The sequence below is a fragment of the Toxorhynchites rutilus genome, chromosome 1 (assembly GCF_029784135.1).
Source record: "Toxorhynchites rutilus septentrionalis strain SRP chromosome 1, ASM2978413v1, whole genome shotgun sequence".
NCBI lineage: Eukaryota > Metazoa > Arthropoda > Insecta > Diptera > Culicidae > Toxorhynchites > Toxorhynchites rutilus.
The window spans coordinates 193113595-193137633 of NC_073744.1; the positions used below are offsets into that span (position 1 = coordinate 193113595).

General features: G+C 43.6%; 1 protein-coding gene across 5 annotated transcripts in view; it reads left to right on the plus strand.

Annotated features, from left to right (window-relative positions):
• The window catches only part of LOC129769538 (mitogen-activated protein kinase kinase kinase 15), a 59316-nt gene extending 40577 nt beyond the window's left edge, over nt 1–18739 (plus strand). For 4 of the 5 annotated variants that reach the window (XM_055771995.1, XM_055772071.1, XM_055771916.1 and 1 more), the window contains 9 exons: nt 2287–4245; nt 10168–10927; nt 10985–11149; nt 11316–11423; nt 11578–11683; nt 16554–17019; nt 17080–17479; nt 17543–17809; nt 17867–18739. In XM_055771995.1, the coding sequence (XP_055627970.1) occupies nt 2287–4245; nt 10168–10927; nt 10985–11149; nt 11316–11423; nt 11578–11683; nt 16554–17019; nt 17080–17479; nt 17543–17809; nt 17867–18137 (4502 nt within the window). In that variant the 3' untranslated portion in view covers nt 18138–18739. The remainder of the gene's footprint in view (nt 1–2286; nt 4246–10167; nt 10928–10984; nt 11150–11315; nt 11424–11577; nt 11684–16553; nt 17020–17079; nt 17480–17542; nt 17810–17866) is intronic. The other variant, XM_055772220.1, reaches the window with a different exon arrangement.
• Nucleotides 18740–24039: the final 5300 nt, after the last annotated feature.

Genomic DNA, 24039 nt, shown 5'->3' on the forward strand with positions numbered 1-24039 from the left:
GATGGTTGGATGTAAAAATGTTGGATAAAAAAACTATATAGCCTAATTCTTAACCTAAAAATGCATTAGCCTTGAAAAAAATTCTTTCTTTCATTAATCGCGATTACAGTGGCAATTATTCGATGTATTCATAGTTTGATTTTAAATTATTCGATACCAAATTACTCGATTATAATTTCAGATATTCGATTATTTGAATTAATCGAACGATTAACCGACGTCTCTACTTGCGGCTAACCGCAGCTCTCGGAGGCCAATACAATCCTCTGATGTTCGCATGACAAGCAACAGCTTCGATCCCTCCAATAGCTGGAAGGTCAATTCAATGAAATGAGAGGCCCTTTTGATCCCCAATAGCCCCCCTCCGTATCTGGCAACACGATTCAAGCGTATAATATTCACATCGTGGAAAGAGAGATAATTTTGAGAAGAAAGCCAAGCTTTGGACAGAACAGAAACATCACAATTAAAGTTATGAATTAATAATTTTAATGTATCCAATTTAGGAATAAGACTACGACTATTCCACTGTAAAACAGTGATATCTCCGACCTTTCCATTGAAATTAGACATCGAGAGAGATTATTATTACAAGGAGGGGCCATGTTTGCATCAATTGCTGCAAATAAGACTTTACTACTGGGAGTATTGCGGTGACAATGGTTCTGATGGAGTCGGAATCATTAAAGAATGTGAAGATTTTATCCATGACGTCGGACAACTTTATAAATCCCGATCGAGAAGTTGTACTCGACGATAAAACAGAGACAGTTGGGATTTAGATATTCTCTCGAGTGCTGGGTCGTTCGAAGGTGAACTATTACCATGGAAGCCAGGAGGAACCTGATTTTGCTTGCCCGACGCACTAGAAAATTTAGGCAAGGTAACAGAGGGTATCATAGATGGGACTTGTCCTTGAACTTTGCGAGTGGTCACATTTTTACGCCGGGGGTTCCCTTTGAAAATAAACGGTGTTCCCGTCAGCAAACATTCCGTCAACTGGCAGTGAAGCGAAGACATTGTATTTTTTGGTGATGGTTATTGTTGTTGAACCAGTGGAGAAGCGCCCTTCAAAATATCCGTGAAAATGCCTTCGAGGATGGCTTCTTTTTCTCTCAGCGACTCTTGTAAATTCCACAAGCTGCGAGCTCATGTAGTCTGTCCCCTGCAATGCGGACTCTTTTGCTCAATCGCACTACAGGCTTCGCCCACATACTGCTCTCCGCAAGTGGCACAGCGCTCCTTGTTGGCGCGATAAGCTGCTGTTTGACCAACTGATTAGCACTTTTGGCAAGTCATGTGCTTTGGCACGAAGAGTCGCACCGGTAGCCTCAGTTTTTCCACCATGACGTAGTTCGAGAGAGTAGAGCCTGCAAAGGTAACTCGAAACGAATCGGACGGCGTAAATCTTTTATTTTCTTCTTCATTTGAGACATTTTCGAGTTGGCGACAGTTCAAGACTTTGACTTTGATCGAAGGAAGCTTCTTGAACTTGCCAACTCCTTTACTTATTATTTTTGTCGCATGGCAGACCCGTTTCTGTTATCAATATTCCCCCCTCCCCCTCCTTTTTACGTCATACGCGATATTCGAGAGTAAATAGCATATCAGCAACGATCTCATTTGCGTGCTTCCGGTTAGTCACGACAACTCGCAATTTGTTCGGTCTAACCTTACAAATTTTAGATATGTATCTGTCCAGATTTTTGGGCCAGTTCCAGGTGCATTTTCTGGATAGTCTCTAACACGAGAGCAGAGACAACAGTGGGGAATGGCAATGACGAAGGTTGAGATGTAACGGGAACATTAGAGGGAGAAAGTGAAATCGATTGTGGAAGGGTTTGGTAGAGTGAGCTCACTTTTACTTCCATTTTTGGAAGTATGTCGGGAGTGAGAATTGAACTCGTGACCTTTAGCGTGAGAAGTATGGATGTTAATACTGCACCAGATCGCCTCCGCGAGATGTGAAATGTTTATTCCATGTTTGAAGGAAAGACAATACTTATATAGATAAAGTATACAAATTGGAATAAAAACTTTCGATTCAGCAAAGATCGATTCGTTGGATTTGGAATTGATCAATGAATAGATCCCTACGTCGTTTAGAAAACTGATCCGTGAAGATCGATCTTTTTCTAAAGATCGTCCAATCCTAGACTCATCCCCGGAAGAACTTTTTTCCAGTTTAGGAACACGTTTCAACTTTTTTCCTGTCCCTTTTTTGAACAAAATGTAAACCATTATTGCTTTATGACTGATTCATATCCATCTTCTCTCGCGTTCCAGAACCGCTGCCATCGCCGGGGGCCTCCTCGTCCGCCTCGACCACCTTCGCCGAGAGTATGTCCAACCTGAGCGACATATCGTCCAACACGGCGATCATCAACAGCAACAGCAGCGGCAACATCCCGAACGCGGGCGGCGGTAACATTGGCGGTGGCAATGCAACCGGCGGCGGAAGTGGCTCCCAGGCAGGTTCCAGCCGGCCCCGAATGGACATAGCGTGTGTCATTGACGCGGGGCAGGCCCACCGGAAGGTGGCCTTCGAAGAGCTCAAGCTGGCGTGTGTTCAGGCGTGCGCTAACCTGCAGCTGCTCGAGTTCGAGAAGCTGGACTTCGGAGAGCTCAACACGGTGGACAGTTTCTACAGTGCGGACGTGGCGGTGGTGGATTTGAGTGTACAGGCACAGCAGAGTACCCTCAGCTATCATTTGGGGGTGCGCGAGAGCTTCGAGATGAAGGAAAACATTGTGATCTACAATGATGTGGATAGCGAGACTACGCTCAGGATGAAGATTTCCTGTGGTAACTACACGTTTGTGCCTTATCGGGTGGTGGAAGGCGGAGGCGGGTGTGTAGTGACGAATCCTGGTAAGAGCGGATTTTTGGAAGAGGTGGAATCGAAGGTGGGACTGTTGGGAAGACTGAGAAAAATATTCCAGGATGTGGAGATTCAATCCAAGGCTCATCTGAGGGAAAAGTTTCTGGCGGATGTTCGCGGACTTAGGGACCAATTCGCGGGGAATGTGGAAGAGCTTCAGAAAATGCTCAGAAATATGAGAAAGAGGCTGGATGATCCTCATGTGCTGTCGAAGGAGATCGTTCAGACGTATATGCTGTCGTTGAGAGACGTTCAAGATTACGATGCGATGGTTCAACTGGTGGACGATTTGCAGACGATTCCTAACAAACAGAACTACATCAACACCGGGAATATGAATTATCTCTACGCTTTCGCTTTGAACCGCCGAAACAAAGAGGGCGATCGCGATAAAGCCTTGAAGACCTGTACGAAAGCTCTCGAGAAGAAGGAGAACCACTTCCCAGACATGCTCTGTCTGTGCGGAAGAATATACAAAGATATCTTCGTGGAATCCAGCCAAACTGATCACGAATCGCTCCAGAATGCGATCACATGGTATCGCAAAAGTTTCGAGATCCAACCGAACGAATTCGCCGGTATAAATTTGGCAACCCTGCTCGTGATCGATGGGAAGGACTTCTCCGACTCGGAACTGCAGCACATTGGCATGGTGTTGAACAACCTGATCGGCAAGAAAGGTTCTCTTTCGTCCATCAAAGACTACTGGAATGTGGCGACTTTCTTCGAGATCTCAGTCCTCGCCGAGAACTACGCCAAAGCGATACAAGCGGCCGAATGTATGTTCCGACTGAAGCCTCCCAAGTGGTACCTCAAATCAACCATCGGTAACATCACACTCATTGACTACTCCCGGCGCAAGTCGGAAGAATCGGCGCCATCGATCGAGCAGCAAATATTCCAGTTCTGGATGGAGTTCTTCCTGGAGGCCACCAATGCGGAACCGTCCTCGACGATACGCTTCCCGATACTGATCCAGGAGACGCACAAGATCCTGATGCCGTCGTACGTTTCGATTCACATGAATGCCGAGCAGAAATCGATCGACATCGTGAACATCTGTCAGCAGCACGAGAAGGAGAAGTGCCGAAAGGTGCACAACTTTAACTTTCTCGCCAGCCAGATCAAATCGGTGAGCCTGTACAAGCGGGACGAACGGTGTGCCTATTTGTACGTGCAGCAGAACTCGGACGACTTTCAGATGTACTTTCCGTCGGTGCAGTGTCGGCAGCAGTTTTACGATTTGATACTCCAGATGACCGCCGATCAGGGCTCGGGATTTATCGATCTGTCCTCGGAGACGACCAGCGATGAGATCAAGTACGAGTATGACATGGATGACCAGAGCCGGAGGATTGTGTTGGGTAAGATTCGTTTTATTACCAATGCACAATGGTCCAGGGAACGAATTTAAGTGGAGATTTGCATCTAGAGCTCGACGGTTATTCAAGTTGGAGCGACAAAGATGGAGCGCTCATTTTTATGACGTCGAAAATAGGCTGACCAAAATTAAAGGTAAAATAAAAAATCTAACTTTCTTATCTTTATAGATAAAGGTAAAAATAGTTCGACAATGTTGTAGGTCCAGCTACTTTGTAGAACAAAGAATTTTTCTCTCTTCCAATGCAACCAATTTAGTGGGAGGTAAGTTCAGAGCTTCGAAAACGAGAGCGTTACATTTGAAGTGCATGGTTTTGAATGCTAAAACCACTTTGCAGGCTGAACGGAGTGGCTAATCACTTCATTCGATAGATAAAATTTCTAAGAGTTATATACTTGTTGCCCATTGACCCGAAATCTTGTTTCAATAGCTTAAAAATTGCTCCGAAAATAGGCTATTGAAATCACACAAATATGTATTGGGTGTACGAATAAGTCCCAATCGTTTGACTCAATAGGCTCACCATTTCAAACATACACATCGGACAACACTGAACACAACTTTATCATAAAGATAAGGGTTGATGCTTCAAATATCAGTGTGAAAAATGTTGTTTTGACATTGAGGATTCAATGTCAAAACAACATTTTTCCCATCACTCCAAAAATGGAAAATTTCGTTCCAACAAAGCCGTTTTAGCGGGGAATTCTTTTGCATTACTGCAAACAAAAGAAAACAACAGCTGAGACACATCGGATTCTTGTGGAAAGTACGGAAAGCATGCTCTGTCGGAACCAACATATAGAGCTTGGTTTCACCGATTCAAAAATGGTAAGGATTGTGTTGGGTAAGACTCGTGGTAATGTGGTAATGCTTTGACCTCGAAGATGCGCTCCGGTGCATCAAAAAAAAAATCGAAAATGAGGAATTGGAGAAGTTACACGATGAAGATCCATGCCAGACACAAGAAGAACTTGCAGAAATGTTGGGAGTATCACAACAAGCATTTTCACATCGTTTAAAGCAACTCGTAATGATTCAAAAACAAGACAATTGGGTCTCATATGAGTTGAAGCCGAGAGACATTGAAAGGCGCATTTTCACCTGCGAACAACTGCTTCAGCGACAGAAAAGAAAGGATTTCCGGCACCGAATCGTGACTGGTGACGAAAAGTGGATACGGTGCGACAATCCTAAGCGTAAAAAAGCTTGGGTTAAGCCCGGCCAGCCATCAACATCAACCGCAAAACCGAATATTCATGGTTCCAAGCTTATGCTGTATATCTGGGGGGATCAACCCGGAGTCATTTATTATGAGCTACTTAAACCAAATGAAACTATCACAGGAGAGCGTTACCGACAACAATTGATGCGTTTGAGCCGAGCCCTGAAGGACAAGAGGTCGCAATACGCCGATAGACACGACAAGGTGATTCTGCAACATGACAACGCTCGGCCCAATGTTGCAATTGGTGTCAAAAACTATCTGGAGAACATCAAATGGGAAATCTGGGGGTCTTCGTAGCCACTTGGTTACGCGTTCGCTTACCAAGCGATCGATCGTGAGTTCAAACTCAGGGCCCTCAATTGACCATCTTTGTGTTGTTATAGAATAACTACGTCCACGCAACCATCATCAGCGATGGAAATCGATCCATGGTGGAACAAAGATCGATTCATCCATACAACTGCTCTGCTCTGCAAGAAACATCGGGCTGCTGTTCTATAAATAACCCAACAATGATCAATATCAACTGTCTCCGCTGTCCGGTCCGCTGAACAATGGAAGAACAGAAAGAATACCCTTACGACTAAATGGCTACTACTGTGTAATTTACCATAATGTAATGGAACAGAAAACTTAACGCCTAAATGGCTACTACTAACTACTGTGTAATTTACAATTTATAGAAACATAAACATATGTACATGTACACGATTAAAACCCGGCTCTGTTACAGCTAAAATGCTAATGAGCCTAATAAATAAATAATTGAAAAAAAAAAAAAAAAATGGGAAATCTCACCCCACCCGTCGTGTTTACCAGACATCGCTCCCTCCCATTACCATCTGTTCCGGTCGATGACACATGGCCTGGCTGAGTAGCGATTTTCCTCCTATGATGATACCAAAAAATTAGTCGATGACTGGATTGCCTCAAGAGACCAGTCCTTTCAACGTGGATCCGTACTTGCATTTGTGCAAATCAGAATGTCCCAACACGAACTACAAACGTGGTTACGAACACAACGCTTTGGTTCGGTTATTCAAGACCCTCCTGCTGGTGGTCCTTCCTGCTGCTCACGAAGGCATATTTCCGATGGATGTGATATTTTATAATAATGACAATTCCAGCTTGGCTTGCTCGGTATATCCACAACGCATCTGTGTTTGTGGTTGGATTGAGAGTACTTTATTATTATACCAAATTTGTTCTTTTATTCAAGTTTTTTCGCTGTATTACCTTGCTGGCGAGATCTTATCCAAAAGTTCCATGCGAGTGGAAATGAATACGGAATTTCCTCGTTCCAATGAGTGGTGGTTTTGCGTACCTCCTGCAATATGGTTTCTCCTTGTGTTGTAACATTGGCAATTAGTCTGAGAGGATCGTAAATACTTAGGACAAATGCCAGAGAAGGGGAAAACCCATCCCTTCGTTATTTACTTGTCGTGGGAGGGATTTCTTGGACCTGCTTGTATCGCTTAAGCGAGCTATTTGGGATTTCTTCCGTCCTTCGTCATTTACATGGAGATAAGCTCCGTGATGCCTAACTTTTATTGTACTCATCGCATGTGATGAAATGAATCAACCTATTCTGCCTGCTTATTGTTTATTTTTCCATTCGTTTATGATAGAGCGCGATCTAACCACACGCTCTGTGGCTAGGAAATGAATCACGCTCTGAAATCGTGTTCCTTGCAGCGACATCTGCCTCTTTATGAGTTCAATTATTTTCTTTTGTTCACCAATTTTATTTATATATTTTCTGTATTTCGCGTGTATGTCGTTCAGCGTTTAATTTTCAAGTGTGTTACTTTTCGTAGTATTAGACGTCGTGGTTACAGGTTTGCTGCGATCGTGGCAAAACAACAATATATAACAATATGTGTGTATCTGGAGTTCATCAAATCAAAGAAAATTTTCGAGAAATGTAGAATACACTGATCATTTGACAATTCTCCCTTTCACATATTTTAGAAGTCCACGAAAATGAATGAAATGACCAAAGCATCATACCACCCGTAAAATGATAGATTTAGTCATTCAATTTCAATCTATCACAATGCATGAATTGGGATTTGATTGAAATTGTTTTCGGAATTTTTTTTCATTCAATCACTAGTTTGATCAATATTTTAATCAATACACACAAATAATCACTAAGCCAACGGTAGCCCTACGTCAAGCTTGCGCTTATATCTAGGTATATCCCACCCATAGTTTTATTGCTCTAACTTTTGTATTTAAATTTCTACATGCAAACTGTCTTAGGGAGACTTTTAGAGCTCACTTAGACAAACATTTCTCAATGCAGATGCTTGTCGATATCTCAATCCTACTCAAAGTTATTGATATTTATTTCCCAAAAATACGCCCTCTCCATTTGTCTGTCGTTCTTCCTGTCTTTCTGAGGTGCAGAACGCGATATTTCCGTTTGGATACCGGTTGAGATTTTCCAATTGTTCGATAGTTAGTTTCATAACGTATATTATTTTATTCAATTTAAAGAAAAATATTATGGAGTGGCGATCAGATATCTCATCAATCCATCATGAATGACTGAGCAATAAGTGTTTCAAAATGGACATTTTCCACGATGCGATCTATTTCCGTTTTTCAACATTTCTCCCCAATGTGTTCCTGAAAAACGTAATCCTTCGTCAGAACATCAATCATTTTGAATAGGGTTAAGATATTTATTAGTTTTGCACCGCATTCTAATGACCTTAGAAAGCTAAATCGGTTATATTAAAAGATAGAAAAAAGTTCTAAGAAGTAGATTAAAATAGCTGAGGCTACAAAATTTTCGAACTATATTTAGAAATAGGAAAGCTAGATTTTTCATTTCAACTAAATTTTTTTGACAACATTAAAATGAGCACTTCGTCATATTCAATAACTTTGTTGAAGACCGCTTTTGGCTAGAGTAGCGATACTCAACCTTTTTTTCAGAGAGGCCACAAACACAGGTAGTGCACCCGTGGCCGAGTGGTTAGCGTCCCACACTATCATGCCGGATGTTCGGGTTCGATTCCCGTTCTGGTTGGGGGATTTTTCGTCACAAGAAAATTCTTCCGGCTTGCACTGTGGTCACGCGTATTCTAGAGCTTGCCACTTTAGAGTACATTCAAGGCGTGTTATTCGGCATAGAAATCTCAACCAAGTATTAATGAACGACGCTAGTTAATGAATACGTTGAGACGGCAAAAGTTCCACAGGGAACGTTAACGCCATTCAAGAAGGAGAAGAACACAGGTAATTTATGGTGTCACGGGTCGCAAAAAATAAATAATGAAGGGTGGTGTCCAAGACACGACCGTATTATTCACGTAGGACTATCAAATTATAACAGTGGGAAAAGAAGATTATAGAAATGTAAGAATGAAACTCTTCGGTACAAACATCTGGTAGTACTGATAAGGACCGAGAAGTGAATGCTTTCACTGAGCAAAGGGCGCGAACGCGCAAAAAATAATATTGGGCAGCTTTTCAAACTAACTCTCAGAACTAACATGAACTGTTGATTGCTCGCTGTCTAGAGCGACACTGAAACACGCGGTGTCGACAATTTTTTTGACATCCGGCTTGAATGGCATTGCCCTTCACCACATACACCAGACTTTAAATCCGAAAATAATGCTTGAATTCACAAAAATAATTGATCGATCGGAAAAATCCCCAATTAGTCATTCACGATTTATCAGTCATTCTGCTAGCGTGGCTTTCCGTATGACCTATCTTGAGACCGAGTGTTTAGTTTTCTAAATTGTTTTTTTGAAGTCCTGAGGCGAATTAAATCAGATAGTCTGAGTCTGAGGAAGCCTTTGTAATTCAAATAATCATCATCATCATCATCGCACCAATTTATTCGAATACACTCCTAAATTCAAAGAAGCTCTCTTCCAGCATAAAACTATAAAAATAGCTTTTGATTACTTCGGATATTATTTTTCGAAAATTATAAAAACGAGTCGAAATTCAACACGGTAGCAAAAAAAAAGGGTGGGCAGGGCGAGCACAATATTGATGGTGCTTTCGCGGCCATTCGATGACATGCATCAACCGCCGACCAATCTTAACTTCGATGGACTTTTAAGCATATTTATAGATTTTTGTGATTTCGATAGTTTCATTTCGAAGCAATTTTTGAGCCACGGAAAAATAATTTTTTGGGTCAATAAGTAACAAACATCGCTCATCGACCTTTTGTTTTTCGAAAGTGATTATCATATCACTCCGTACGGCCAGATATTTGGCCTTGAATAAGTCCAATTCGGAAAAATCTCGGCTTTGCGAAATGCAACTTGGAAAACCTCACTGGTGTTTGGTCGCTAGTTGGGTGACTGATGAATCGTGAATCCCGAATAGCTTGTTTTTACACAATAAATGGAAAACAGGGGGAGCTTAATTTGCAATACTGTCTCTATTCACATTGTCTGTAGAACGAACGCTGTATTTACTATTTCTATTTCATAGACATGTGTCCTGTTCTCTGGTTTGGCACCATTGCTGAAATACGTAATCCGACGTCAAAAAATAGATAATGATTTCCTTGGTTCTGCCGGGCCTCAGGTTGAGTATAGCTGGAATGACAGTCGATTTTAGATACAAATTTCCACTTAAATTCGTTCCCTGAACCATTGTGTGCAATGTTTCGGCGTGTTTCTCAAAGAGTGATTTCAGGTCGTGGCACCTACGGCACCGTTTACGCCGCCCGAGATCTCAACACCCAGGTCAAGATAGCGGTGAAGGAGGTGCCGGAGAAGTTCAGCCATGAGGTACAACCACTGCACGAGGAAATCAAACTCCACTCACAGCTCCGCCATCGTAACATTGTCCAGTACTGGGGCTCCAAATCGGAGGACAATTACTTCAAAATCTTCATGGAGCAGGTGCCGGGAGGTTCACTATCGGCGCTGCTCCGCTCCAAGTGGGGTCCACTGAAGGACAACGAAGCGACCATTGCGTTCTATTCCAAGCAAATTTTGGAGGGCCTCAAATATCTACACGACCAGAAAATCGTCCACCGTGACATCAAAGGGGACAATGTGCTGGTCAACACCTACAGTGGGGTGGTTAAGATCTCCGATTTTGGCACATCCAAGCGTCTGGCTGGAATCAATCCGGTCACAGAAACCTTCACCGGAACGCTGCAGTACATGGCACCGGAGGTGATCGATCAGGGCGTTCGCGGTTATGGGCCTGCGGCCGACATTTGGTCGTTTGGTTGCACCATCGTCGAGATGGCAACTGGGAAGCCACCGTTTGTGGAGCTGGGATCTCCACAGGCGGCCATGTTCAAAGTTGGCTTCTATAAGAAGCATCCGGAAATCCCGGCTGAACTTTCACCAGTGGCGCAGAAATTCATCAAGCGGTGCTTCGAGGTGGATGTCAACAAGCGGGCAACGGCGGCCGAGCTGCTGGAGGATCCGTTCCTGTCGGAGTGAGTCACGTTTCGAGTCATGACTTCAATAAATTTTATGACATAATTTTTCTGCAGCAAACAGAAGCGAATGCGAGCCTCGATCAGCATCCCGGTGTCCGTGAGTAGCGCGGAGTTTTCCCGCAGCATCAGCATGCCGGCGGATCGTCAAGTGAGCAAAACGCTGACCTCTCAGCAAAGCTCTGCCAGCTGTAACACACCCAGCATCAACTCGGAATCAGAGTAAGTGGAACACAACATACACACGGAGTTGTTGCATTCGTTCAGTAGTTATCTGCTATTGTTTTATTTAATTTTTGTTTTTCGCTCAAATGGTGTTTTCTTCTGTTCATTATTATTGTTGAACTCGCTCATCGCATCGTTTCAAACTATCGCCACGCGATATTAGCTCACCGCCAATATTCGCCTCAACCTCAAGATCAGCCTCCATCCGGAAGAACAAGCATCTCGCTCATTTGACACCAATCCAAATGCCAAACAAAGTCAGTAGCATTGGGTGAGTAAGTTGGACGGTTCAAAGCCACAACCGCAACACGGGACATTAGACACATTTTTATCAGATTATTTTTTCTCAATTAAGAAAAAAAAGAATTTGTGAACTGAGACGAAGAGTAAAAATGATGTTAAATGATATGTTTTGTTGTTTCTAGGAATCTCGCCGAAACGCCATCGATCGAAATTGAAACCATCGATCCCTCGTCCGCCGGGTTTCAGCTCAATCGAAGGAGTTCTTCCGGAGGACTGCTGTCGCCTGAGGTAAGCAAATCACACTGTGGTCTATTCATTCATCATCTTTGATTTCTACTCACATATGACATTTGAACGCCAACATGCCATAATGTAACATTATCCGAATACACGAAAAATGCAACCATTTACCACCATTTTCGATGTTCATCAGAATAACAATAAATCGGCGAGATCAAGCAGCAGGCGCAGAGGGAACTAAGCTCCAGAACAAACAGAGCAAGCGATGTGACGAGACGAAGTTCAGTACGGCTGATTCAATTCAAGCTCATCAACGAGCACGTTCTTCCGCTGCACTTGGTTGATGCTGAGAACATGGAGGAGCTACAACTGACAACTGTGCTGCTGTGGCGACCACTAAAAATTTAGGATACCGTGTAAGGCTACCGTGTAATCTTCGTGAAAGGCGTGAGCCTCCTTGACGATGTAGATTGGAGCAACGGATCCTAAACAAGCACGTCGCAATTGGAAGGCTGATGGCGTATAAAAGAGGCAGCAGACATGCGAAATTATGGCGTCAAGTTGCCGACGGGCAAATGTGGTTAAGACAGGAGGAGGAGAGTTGTGGTGAAATTGGAGAAATGCCAGCTATCATCGTCGGATAGAACGATGTCCGCGAAGACTCGCAGTACCTGAGGAACTGGGCAGCACCGGGCCCCGATGGTGTTCAGAATTTGCGGCACATAGAAGCTGACTGCCGCATATCCAAAGATAGTTGAGTGTTTCAACAAGGTGCTACGTGACCCAAACAACCCTCCTGAATTCGTCTTGAGCATCAACTTCCTCCTCCCGAAAGACAGCAACACAGCGAACCCGATAACGTGCATATCGAATCTGTACAAAATACTGAGCACCATCATTACCGCCAAAGTTTCTGCCCACTGCGGACAACACCACATCATCGCAAAAGAGCAGAAAGGATGCAGGAAAAATACGCATGGCTGCAAAGACCAGGCCATCATCGACGCATCATGCGATGAGGCAGTGGCGCACGTCTCTGCACCTTAGTGATGGGGAAAATGTGTTGCAGTCTAGAACGCTGCAGATAGAGAGGGGGATTTTCCGAGGCGACTCCCGTTTTGGTTTTGTCTGGCATTGAACCCCCTCAGTAGGACGCTCAATAGAAACGATCATGGCTATAAGATGAGGTATGGGGACGGCGCCCATGGAGAAGTGACCCATAACAGCGTCTAGGTGTAGCTATCCGGATTGTCGAAGAAATAAACAGGGATATCTGCATGGAGTTCGGCCTCGACAAGTGCCGCTTTGTCCATCTGAAAGGACAACTTACCGAATCCGGAGGCTACGAAGTCTTTGACGGCGAGTTGATAATAGACATGGTCCGTGGCGAATCCTATAAATATATTGAATTCCGACAGCTCACCAGGATTTGCCACTCCGACATCAAGACGGAGCTGTGAGATAAGTTCTTGGATCGAGTGAACTGTGTCCCAAGGACTTTCCTCAACGCGGGGAACAAGGTACGCGCGATCAACATCTTCGCGGTTTCCCCTGCTCACCTTCAGTTTTGGAGTAGTCAAATGGAGCATAACTGACCTAGAAGACCTCGAGAGGAGGATGAGGAAAGCATTCAAAGAGGCAGGAATGCACTATGCTCAATCAGCACTGGAGAGAGTGTCACTACCACACAAAGAAGGGGGACTTGGAATCGTCGACATAACTGCACTGTGTGTGCACTGCAGACTCTTTCGGAAGCGCCTATTCCCCCTTTGGCATTCAGAAGCCCGGGGGCAGGTTAAAATTCTGCCTATGTTCGCCTAGTTAAAAAGTGAGATAAGTCTGCTAAAAAAAGGCCGTTCCGTCCGTTAGAAATCGTACATAGTGTGTTATGCGGGAAGATAACATCAGTGTCGTGGGACGGTAATGAATGTTTTGTGTCGTTTACAGACGACTATACCCATCGTAAAAAAAGTCAGAGCGATGCTGCAAGCAAGTGTAGCTGTGTACGCTGCTGTTTCGATGAGCCAAAGCCCATGTGCTGCTGTTGATGGGAATGTGATGCCGTATGAAGCGTGGTGTGGCCAGAAACCAGATGTGACGAACCTACGAATCTTCGATAGTGACTGCTATTTTTGGATGAAGACCATAAAAAAGGTGACCAAGAGAATTTTGATGAATAGGATGGTCTTCCCGTGATCCTGCTGTGGAAGATAGTGTTCGAAGAAGTGATAGAAATGTTGTTCCATCAGCATGGCACGAGAATTATGACATAAATATGAGTGCATTGTCTTTGAGTACGGAGAAATTTATTCACAATTCCAATTAACGTGAGTTTTTTTTACCACTGAGTTTAGATGACGGATTTCCAAGATGTCAAGAGTTTTCCCGAACAATAACCATTGATCAGAGAGCGTACATTTAGGGCGTCCTCGAGCGGTTTGGAATGGAAGGGTGCAGACCGTCATCCATCCCGATGGAGCCGCATCTGAAACTAATGAGGGGTAGCAAGAAGCATGCCACGGATAAGCCATATAGGGAGCTCGTAGGGTGATTGATGTACTTAATGGTGAGCTCGAGACCAGATCATTGTGTGGCAGTGAGTTCTTTCGCTGGGTTTCAGTGCGATGCGAACGAAGAGAACTGGGTGCATCTCAAATGTGTATTGAGATTCTTACAGGAAACTATTGACTATAAGTTGGTGTATCGTAGAGCGAATTCGTCGGAGATGTTGGAAGCGTTCACGGACGCAGATTGGGGTAAAAATCCTAATCACCAGCGTTCCGTAACAAGATTAGTCGTGAAGGATTTTCCATCAACGGTAATGTGGACTACGAAGATGTCAGATGTCTGTGACTTTATCGACCATGAAAGTGGTGCTCATGGCTCTGTGTCAGGTCAGTTGCGAGGTTGTTTGGACATTGAAGGATAATCAACCTTATAGATACGTCACAGTGGAACCACGCAAGAATAAGAGAATCAATCACATCGAAATACAACTGTTTTTTGTGCGAGAACTTTTGCAGAAGGGAATATTAAAGCCGAAATATAATATTTCTTTAACGTAAGACTTCGTTTTTCATGTCTACATTGGGTTGTAAGTTTCTAAAACGAGAGTGTTACGCCGAAACAACAATATTGTGAGGGTTAATACCTCCTAACCAACTTAACGAATTGATATGATAACCACTTCATTCGAAAGATAAATTGTCTACGCGTTATATGCTTGTTAATTATTGATCCTAAAACTTGTTTCAATAACCTTAAAATTCCTTTAAAACAGGCTATTGAAATCACACAAATATGTATAGAAGCTGGCACCCGCTCGGAAATCCACTCAGTTATAATTGTACGCCGATTGGATCATGTTATCGCTGCTGTGACGAAGCTAATTTCGTTCATCAAGAAAGCGCGAATTACGGGGTTGCCAAAGGGGCTGTTTGTGCAAACAAACGGCATCAGTGCGTCGGGTTCGTTCAAGATTCCCATTAAGGCCAAAAGTGAATCTACCGAGGAGAAGAATGGCACCACTAAGAAAGCGAACAACAAAGCATCAGCATTGAACAAGGTTTTCGCTTGAAGAGGTAAAGGCTGGGCATTGAAGACAGCCGCCACACACACGCGCAACTCTTTTCGTTTGGTGGGCATCGAGCTAGCATCGATTGCCGGTGGGCGTCGAACGTCGAGGAGGGAGGCGACAGCCGCCAAGAAACCGAAACGATGTCTTTGCTACTGACAAATAAACTGCCAGTTCTTAGAACTTTGAATTACATCGAAGCGAAAGAGTTTATAAAATACTGCGATCAAATACAGTCATCGTTCGCTAACTGGTTTGCTGCTTTCGTAAACAATCGACGCCATATTCAAATAGAAGATTTGCTGTGAGGGGCATTCGAATGTACTTTGAAATGTTATGAAAATTGACATTATTATCGCATGACAAAAACATTGATTAAATTACAGGAAAATAATTTCCTCGAATTATATTTCATACCTTTTATCGCACTATCGCGAAATTCCGATTGGAATCCAATTTCACGATTAACGCGAATCAAACAATTCTTTGAAGTTCCCCACGATTTTACATGCCAGACCAGTTAAAACACGTATGTCGATAGCTGGTCTTCCCTTTTCGCCCAGTTAGCGAATTAGTACTGTACATTTTTCTTGTAATTTCGTCGATCATGTTCAATCATTTAATATTAAGTCTTTCGGCAACTTATTAGGGGTACAATGATTGTTGAGAAATACAATTAATTCATTCCCGTTCAACGCTCGCCGATGAACGATGTTTACTCAACAGTTTCTCAAACGGGAAGTAGGTGTTGTGAGGAAGGAAGAGCGAGCGCAACGTTTATGTAAACTGATTCGAGGCGACAGATATTTTGTCTATTGCAAAGATATAGATGCAATTTCGAACAAATGACCACTAAACCAACGGTAGTCCTATGTTAACCTTGTGGTTGTACCACAGATATAGCCCTTTTTTTCCAAAATATATATTTTTATAAAGGCTCATATGGCGTTAGCCTCACGGGGCCGGGAGTTCAATACAATTTTTCTTATTATCTATGTTAGTAATATGTAACCGATTACTCGCGGTTGGCTCGAGGTTAGTATTACAAGTGTTTTCGTAATTAGGATGTTGCTGTCTCCAATGCTCTGTACGTGTGCCCGACACGGGATACTTCCTATTGGGATGCAGCTGACCATTAATCAGCAACGCCCCCCTAGTCTGTACCTCATATCTAGCGTGGTGCGTCTTTCTCGAGATATAGCCCTTCATTAGATTTTTTTTTGTCCTGAGACCTATCCTAAATTTTCAAAATATGGAAAACTATTCTCTATATACATGCTACTATTACAGCATGACCAGGAAGATGAAGGTTGCTTATCAATTGAGGTTTTTTTCTCACAACAGGTGGAACTGGCCTCGACTTCCAGCAAATCCCCGCTGCTCAGTGGCGAAGCGAGCGAAAGCGACGGCTTCTACATGCTGAAAAAGGACTCCCAGCGGCGAGCCACGCTGCACAAAGTACTCGAGCATGACGAGCGTAAAATCTGCCACGTATGGATGGAGAAGATCGTCTTCGACCGGAAGGAGGCGGTCGTTATCAACCTCTCTCATCTGGAAATCCTCATCAAAGCGCTTCGAACGTACATCATCGAGCAGAAGAAGGAGCAGTTGGAGGGGGTGATCAGTGGACTCAAGAAGAGCTTGGACTTTGACTCTACGGCTATCGATCATCTGCATTTGGCCATGTATTCGTTTCAGGATGCGGTCAATTCGGTACTGCGGTCGCACAATATTAAACCCCACTGGATGTTTGCGCTGGACAATTTGGTGAAAAGTGCCGTCCAGGCGGGGATTATGATTCTTTCACCAGGTAAGAGGCTTCAAAGTTTTAATGGTGAAATGTCATCTAATTTGTGTGATTTCGTTTCAGAACTGGGTCGCAATTTAGCCGGCCATGCTCACAACGACGACGACGATGATGACGAGGATGATAATGCTGGTCGGGGTGGTCTCGCCGGAGCTCACGCAGCCGGAATTGACGACGACGATGACGATGGCGAGCTGTCCACGTCTGGCGTGGGAACGGTCAATTCGGTGACCCTTGCAAAACCGGCCAGAATAAGCCGTTCGAAGATGGCCCAGGATCAAATCACGGCGCTGCGAACGGAAAACATAAGACTGATGGAGGATCTCTACGAATCTCACAAAACGTACCATGGCATCCTGAAGACGGCTCTCGAGGGACAAACCGTGAGCGCCGAAATGGTTCGTGCGCTGGCCGCTCAGCTCACCTCGGCCGCCAGCTGCCGCCAGGATCGCGGTTCACAGGGGTAACTGTGAATCGGATCGGAAAAATAATATCAATTTCATGAACGCAATTTTTTCATTCGTAGCTATGTAAGTGATTTCGCTGAAAGTCCAGGAGTTATAGATGAGGTTGACTCGGCGAACAATAATTTTCTCCGGCCTACCACGGTGAGAAACGTCCCCTCCCGGAAGAAACCAGCTCTCTCCCCCCCGCCTGATGTCGAGCTGGAAAATTGGCTCCTCGACAATGGCTTCCAGTCCAACGTGAGAGCGGCAATCCATGCAGAGGATTTCACCTTTCATGACTTCATCTACGAAGTGGACCAGCAGGATCTGCGAAGGATGAATCTGACGTTAGTTTGTGTTTGAAAAATCGCTGATAACCTTGCATTCATATCATCTCGTTTCAGAATCGGCACCGAGGTGAGACTGTGGCGAATGATTCGATCGTACCGGACTCGGTTCCCGTCGACGGTCGACGGGGAGCCCTACCCGATTCTCTCTCCCCCGTCGCATTCCTCCTCCTCACTGGCGACGGTTCTGCAAGCGAACGGGGCCGCCGAAGAGTTGCACCATTTCAAACCAATTTCCAACTCCAACAGTTACGACTCGAGCCATTCGGCTGGCACTGCCGCCTCGTCGGATTACGACTCGTGCAACGGAATCGACTCGCCGCCCTGATGCAAGCGGAAACGACGGCGGTTTCACCGAAAGCAATAGATGGAGGAAGATATACAAGTTTTGCTCCAAGCCTTTCGTCGTGGGTGATTGATTGATCGCGCACTGTGTTAAAACGGGAGGCGCTTACAAAGTTACTCTTTGTATTGATCTAGTTTGTAAGTTCAAAGTTTGTCGAAAATGTTTAAAATTGTTAAAATTTTAGCCCTTTATAAAAGGGTTGATTGCTATTTTTCTCTCGATTTCGAGATAACCAAGCGCGCGCAACGGGGGAAAATATCTAAAAGAAGTGTCGAAAACAGGAAGGGCTTTTGGGATACTGTTATTTGGTTCGTACCGTTTTTTTGATTAGGGGTTAAACAAACCGGGCTGTTGTCTTCCTGGTTTGTTTGTTTGTTTATTGTTTTGCGCCAAAATTGTTGGTAGTATGAGATAATAGGCTATTTTTAAGAAAAGATGCAGCGTCTATATATTATATACACTTTGCTACAGTGATTTTTGCCATTAATGTGTGTACTCCTCTAAAAGTGCAACTGATTTAATAGTGTTAAGAATAAACATCGTCTCTGCTTTCGTGTGCCGTCAAAGCGGTGGATCGCAATTCATTTGTGATACTTGGAAACTAAATTGTAGCGAATATCACAGCCTTTAGTGAGCCATCAGTAGATAGCTGGAGCTTTAATTTTCTCAACAGACGTTCCATTCGGATTCAGAGAACAAAACTAACGCATTAAAAAAATGGACAAAATTGCCGCTTTTCATGGGTTTTCCTTCACACGCACTGCTACTCACAGTGAAGCTACTCCGTTTAGAGGTGTGCGCGTTCGAAGAACGGTACCCCGCTGCGTCGAAAACAGACATCGTGCTGCACTTTGTGGACGCCGGATACGCCCGTTCCGGCATCTACAACATCTAGGCACTATTGGGCAACAATCAGAGCATCGAAAGAAAGTCCGGTTCCGGACGGCCGACGACCATGAGCGATAAGAAGCTTCATAGGATGCTGAAGAGGAAGATCGAGGGAAAAGTGGCTACATCGCTGCGTGCGATTGGCCGGGAGGTCGGTGCTACCGGCCAAACAGTGCAAAAGTACCTGGTGAACATGGACATACACGTCAGGAAGCGGAAGTCCCGTCCACTGGTCTCGGAGCTGCAGGCAATGACGCAGCGGCAGCGGCTGAATAAGATGGTCAAGTCGATTTTCCCGGCGAATCGTCAAGTGGCGGTTGTGTTGGACGACGAGACCTATCTCACCCTGGATGGCAACGAATGAAAGGGGACTTCGTATTTTACTTTCCCCACGAAGGAAGTGAGCTCCGAAGTGAAGTGTATTTCACACACCAAGTTCCCCAAGCAAGTGCTGCTGTGGCTGACAATCAGCGAGAAGGCGATGTCAAAGTCGCTCTTATTTAGCTCCGGTCTGGCCGCGAACCGGGAAATTTATAGTACGAAGTGCCTGCCGGAAGTCGTTCATCAAGAAATACCATAAGGGTGAAGACGCGGTGTTCTGGCTGGATCTGGCGTCGGCCCACTTCTCGAAGCGATCGTTGGAGGAAATGAAGCGGCTGAATATCGATGTGGCACCCAAGTCAGCGAGCCCGCTACTTTTGAGTTGCTTATCAGGTAAAGCGTTCAAGTATTCAATCGATGTATACATTTTTGTGCTTCATTCAGGCGATGTGGTATGTAAAAAATACTCAAATGATTTTCTCTAACGTTTATTTTAATTAAAGTGGGAAATTTCTACAGAAGCAGAAAAAAATAAATAGACGTGATTTTTGTCTGCCGATATTTTTAACTTCGCTGCCGAACAAAATCGTTTGGTCGTCGAGGATTAAATTAATTGCTGCTCGTTTGTGTTGAACGTGTGTACAATGATTAGTGTTTTTAACCTGTCCCCAATAATCGCCAGGTTTCGAGGCATACAAATTATTTGTTTAGTTAAACGTTTTGTTAGTGAAAAAATAATACGTTAAAATACGAAATGATTACTTAGTAGAATATCGATTGTTATGCATTTCGCTGACGTTCAAGAAAGAACTCGATTCGGTAAGACTCAATTTACAAAATACGAAAATTTGTTTGTTGTGATAGTTATAGGGATCGAATCGACCGTTCGATTCAATTTACATAATAGGGACCAACATTTCAGATCTTTAGTAGCATAGGTAATTGAGGAATTTGATAATCATCTTCGGTGTGTTTTTTATGGAAAATAAATCCATGGAAAATAATTCATAAATTACAATTTCCTTAAAAAATCAAATATCGTTGATTTTTTATGATACTTTACAGAAAATAAAGTATTACTTATCAATTATTTAATATCTAACAATAATTTTTATTTTATAGAAAAAATTATCATCAAATATTTATTAGTACGACCTATGTTTTTCCTTTATTTAACCCTCCTATACTCGAGCATACGGTCTCACAGACCGAGAATCAATAATTTGTTTTTGGGGAGGCTGACTGTTGAAGCTTAATGAAGTTGAAAAAAAACCGGGATTTTTTTTCCAAATTATATCTTTTTTTACTTTAAATAAATACAACTAACACCTAAACATACACAATAGCAAAATTACATAGGCACGCACAGTCTGTGACACCGTGCGCGAATACAGGAGAGTTAATTTTTTTTGACGTAGGGCTACGTTTTACATTAAGGGTGCCAAATCAGAAAACAGGTCACGTTTTTATGAAATAAAGTTTTTTTTTTATTGAATCGTTTATTTTTACAGGCTAAGTTACATAAGTTTAAAGGAGCCAACCTCTGAACTATATTTTAACTAGAATATATTAACATGTTTCCTTAATTCTATGGTTAATAAAATAGGAAACCGATTACTCGCGGTCGACTCGTGTTTAGAAGGGTGACACATTTTCGTTAGGAAAAGGATGAGATGTAAGGAGATTGTAACAATATTCACACTCATACTCACATTCTCATTCATACTCACACTTTACACTCAATTCTTAAAAACTATCCTTACATCTAAAGGGTGTGTCACATCAAATTGCATCACGGAAAAAACGCTGTAGAAATTTAATTTTTAGGAATTATATCTTCAGCTTTCGCTTTAAAATCAGATAAGAGTGTATAGATCACGTTGGCCATGCTTCACTGACAATTTTTCGTAAATTTGGAAAAATGTCGTCGAACGAAAACGAGCGTCGTGAATTAATCCTGTGCACTCATTTCGAGAATCCGGAGTTGTCACATCGGGACATCGGTAAGATGCTGGGAATCGTCCAATCCACGGTCAGCAGAGTACTAAAACGATACTTCGAGAACCTAACCATCGACCGGAAGGTGAAGAACGGCAAAAATGGATGCTCCGTCAGTGAAAAAGATCACAAGCGCGTAGTTAAGCAGTTTAGACGTGATCCGAGAAGTTCGGTCCGGGATGTCGCCAATAAGCTGAATTGGTCAAGTTCATTCGTCCAGCGGACCAAGCAGCGGGAGGGCCTGCGTACATACAAGGTTCAGAAGGCTCCTAACCGCGACGAAAGGCAAAACATGGTGGGGAAGACGCGAGCACGGAAGCTGTACACCGAAATGCTGACGAAGCCGCATTGCCTGGTAATGGACAACGAAACCTACGTCAAAGCGGACTTTCGTCAGCTGCCGGGCCTGTTGTTCTTCTCCGCAGAGGTCAAATTCAGCGTTCCGGAGGAGATTCGTATACAGAAACTATCCAAGTTTGCCAAAAAGTACATGGTGTGGCAAGCGATCTGCTCTTGCGGAAAGCGGAGCGCCCCCTGATGACCGGCACGGTAAAACGGGCAGGTTTACCTTAAGGAGTGCCTACAGAAGCGCTTACTACCACTATTGAAGCAGCACGAGGGCCCCACCATCTTCTGGCCGGATCTCGCTTCGTGCCACTATTCAAAGGACGTGTTGGAGTGGTACGAAGCCAACGGGGTCACCTTCGTGCCAAAGGAAATGAACCCGCCCAACGCGCCGGAGCTTCGCCCAATAGAGAAATATTGGGCGATTATGAAGCAGGCCCTCCGGAAGAACCCAAAAGTTGTCAAATCGGAGGCGGACTTCAAGAGAAAATGGATTTCTGTTCAAAAAAAACTACAACCTGACGTTGTACAGAACCATATGGACGGGGTAAAGAGGAAGGTGCGAGCATACGGGCTTGGGCTCGAAGTATGAAAAATGGAAAATGCCAAAAGTTGTTTAATAGTTTTTATTTTACTGTCTAAAATTTTCAAAAGGATCGGTCTACTGGGCGAATTTCTACAGCGTTTTTTCCGTGATGCAATTTAATGTGACACACCCTTTAATATGTATTAAAAATCACCTTATTCTAATGGAAGTGAACCGATAACTCACCAAGGACGAAAAGGAGGCGAAAGGATATAAGAAAAATCACACACGAAGATCAATAGCTTTTAGGAAGACATATATTTGGGACATGTAATCAAGATCTAGCCGAGCCAACACATCTCTCACCGGCACATTGGGTTGCCTTCCTCTGGCCCGAAGAGAGTTTTCTAAATTCGATCAAGCAACAAGCAACGTGTTCGATGTCGTGGTAACCTTGGCCACAAACACAGATATTGCTGTCGACAAGATTAATACGAAAGAGTAGCGCATGTAACGAACAGTGATTGGACATGAGCCGAGAGAAGGTGCGAATAAAGATGAAATAAAGTCAACGTTAATAATTATTTTTGCTGCGAACGGATTTTAACGATTTGCATACCAATCGAATCGGAAATTTTGCTTGTTGCTTGTTGACTGGCGATGCACGGAAGATGCCTCTCGTTAAATACTCAGTGCAATGCATGCATTGGTATAAAGAAACAAATTGCGACATATGATCAATTAGTGTTTAGTTCTCGCAAAGGCATGAAAGAATCGTTGCTTTTCAGGGTCCCCGGAACTTTTCTTTAAAGAGTTATTGTTGAAATTTTGACGTTTTCGCAAAGAATATCCGAAATGATAAACCAACCAAATTAAAAAAAAAAAGATTACATTGTCCTACGTCCTAAGCGGTCGTGTCTCGGATACAACCCATCGATTTTTGACGTAGGACTACGTCTAACCGGAAGATATAGGGGGTGAAATGGAAATCTAGGCACTGAACAAGTAGGAAAAAATGCAAGATTTGGAACGCTTATAACTCGAGCATTTCTCAATAGATCGCAAAGGTTTTTGCATCAATTGATAGGAAATATATCTACGCATCTATCATAACGAATAACATTTAATTTTTCTTGAGATAAATAATTGAATAATTGTGAAATATCAAGCATTGTCAAAATGCACTATGTGCCCATTTTTGATTGGTCCATTTTGTGCTCCTCAAATCGTACCGACCAAAACGGGCAACCAGAGCAGCAGCGAAATAGAATGAAACACGATTGGAAAGGAAAAAGAAAAAAAATGAACGAAACATTGGTCGCAGTCTCACACATGCGTAATTCTCGAGCCAGCCAGTCAGCCTAAAAATCCCCGCTCCGCTGCCGTAACGATCATTCTCATTCAAACCGTACACCACATCGTTTCGCATCACAACACATCAACAAACCAACCTAAGCAGCCATGTCTGGACATGGTAAAGGAGGAAAAGTGAAGGGAAAGGCAAAATCCCGCTCGAACCGTGTTGATCTGAAGTTCCCCGCAAGGGTAGCTAGGCGTTAGTACCGGTGCACCAGTCCACCTAGCCGGCGTTATATAGTTTCGGCCGCCGAAGTGATCGAGTTAGATGGCAAAGCTGCTCACGACGATAAGAAAACCCGCATTCGGAACAGAACACATCAAGACAACAACAGGCAGTTGCAGCGAGTGGCGAGTGGCCTTGTGGCCTTGTTCTGGATTTGCTTTGGTGGCAAATCCAGAACAAGGCGGCATCGAGGGTGCTCGAAATGGTTTTTTTCAAAACCACGA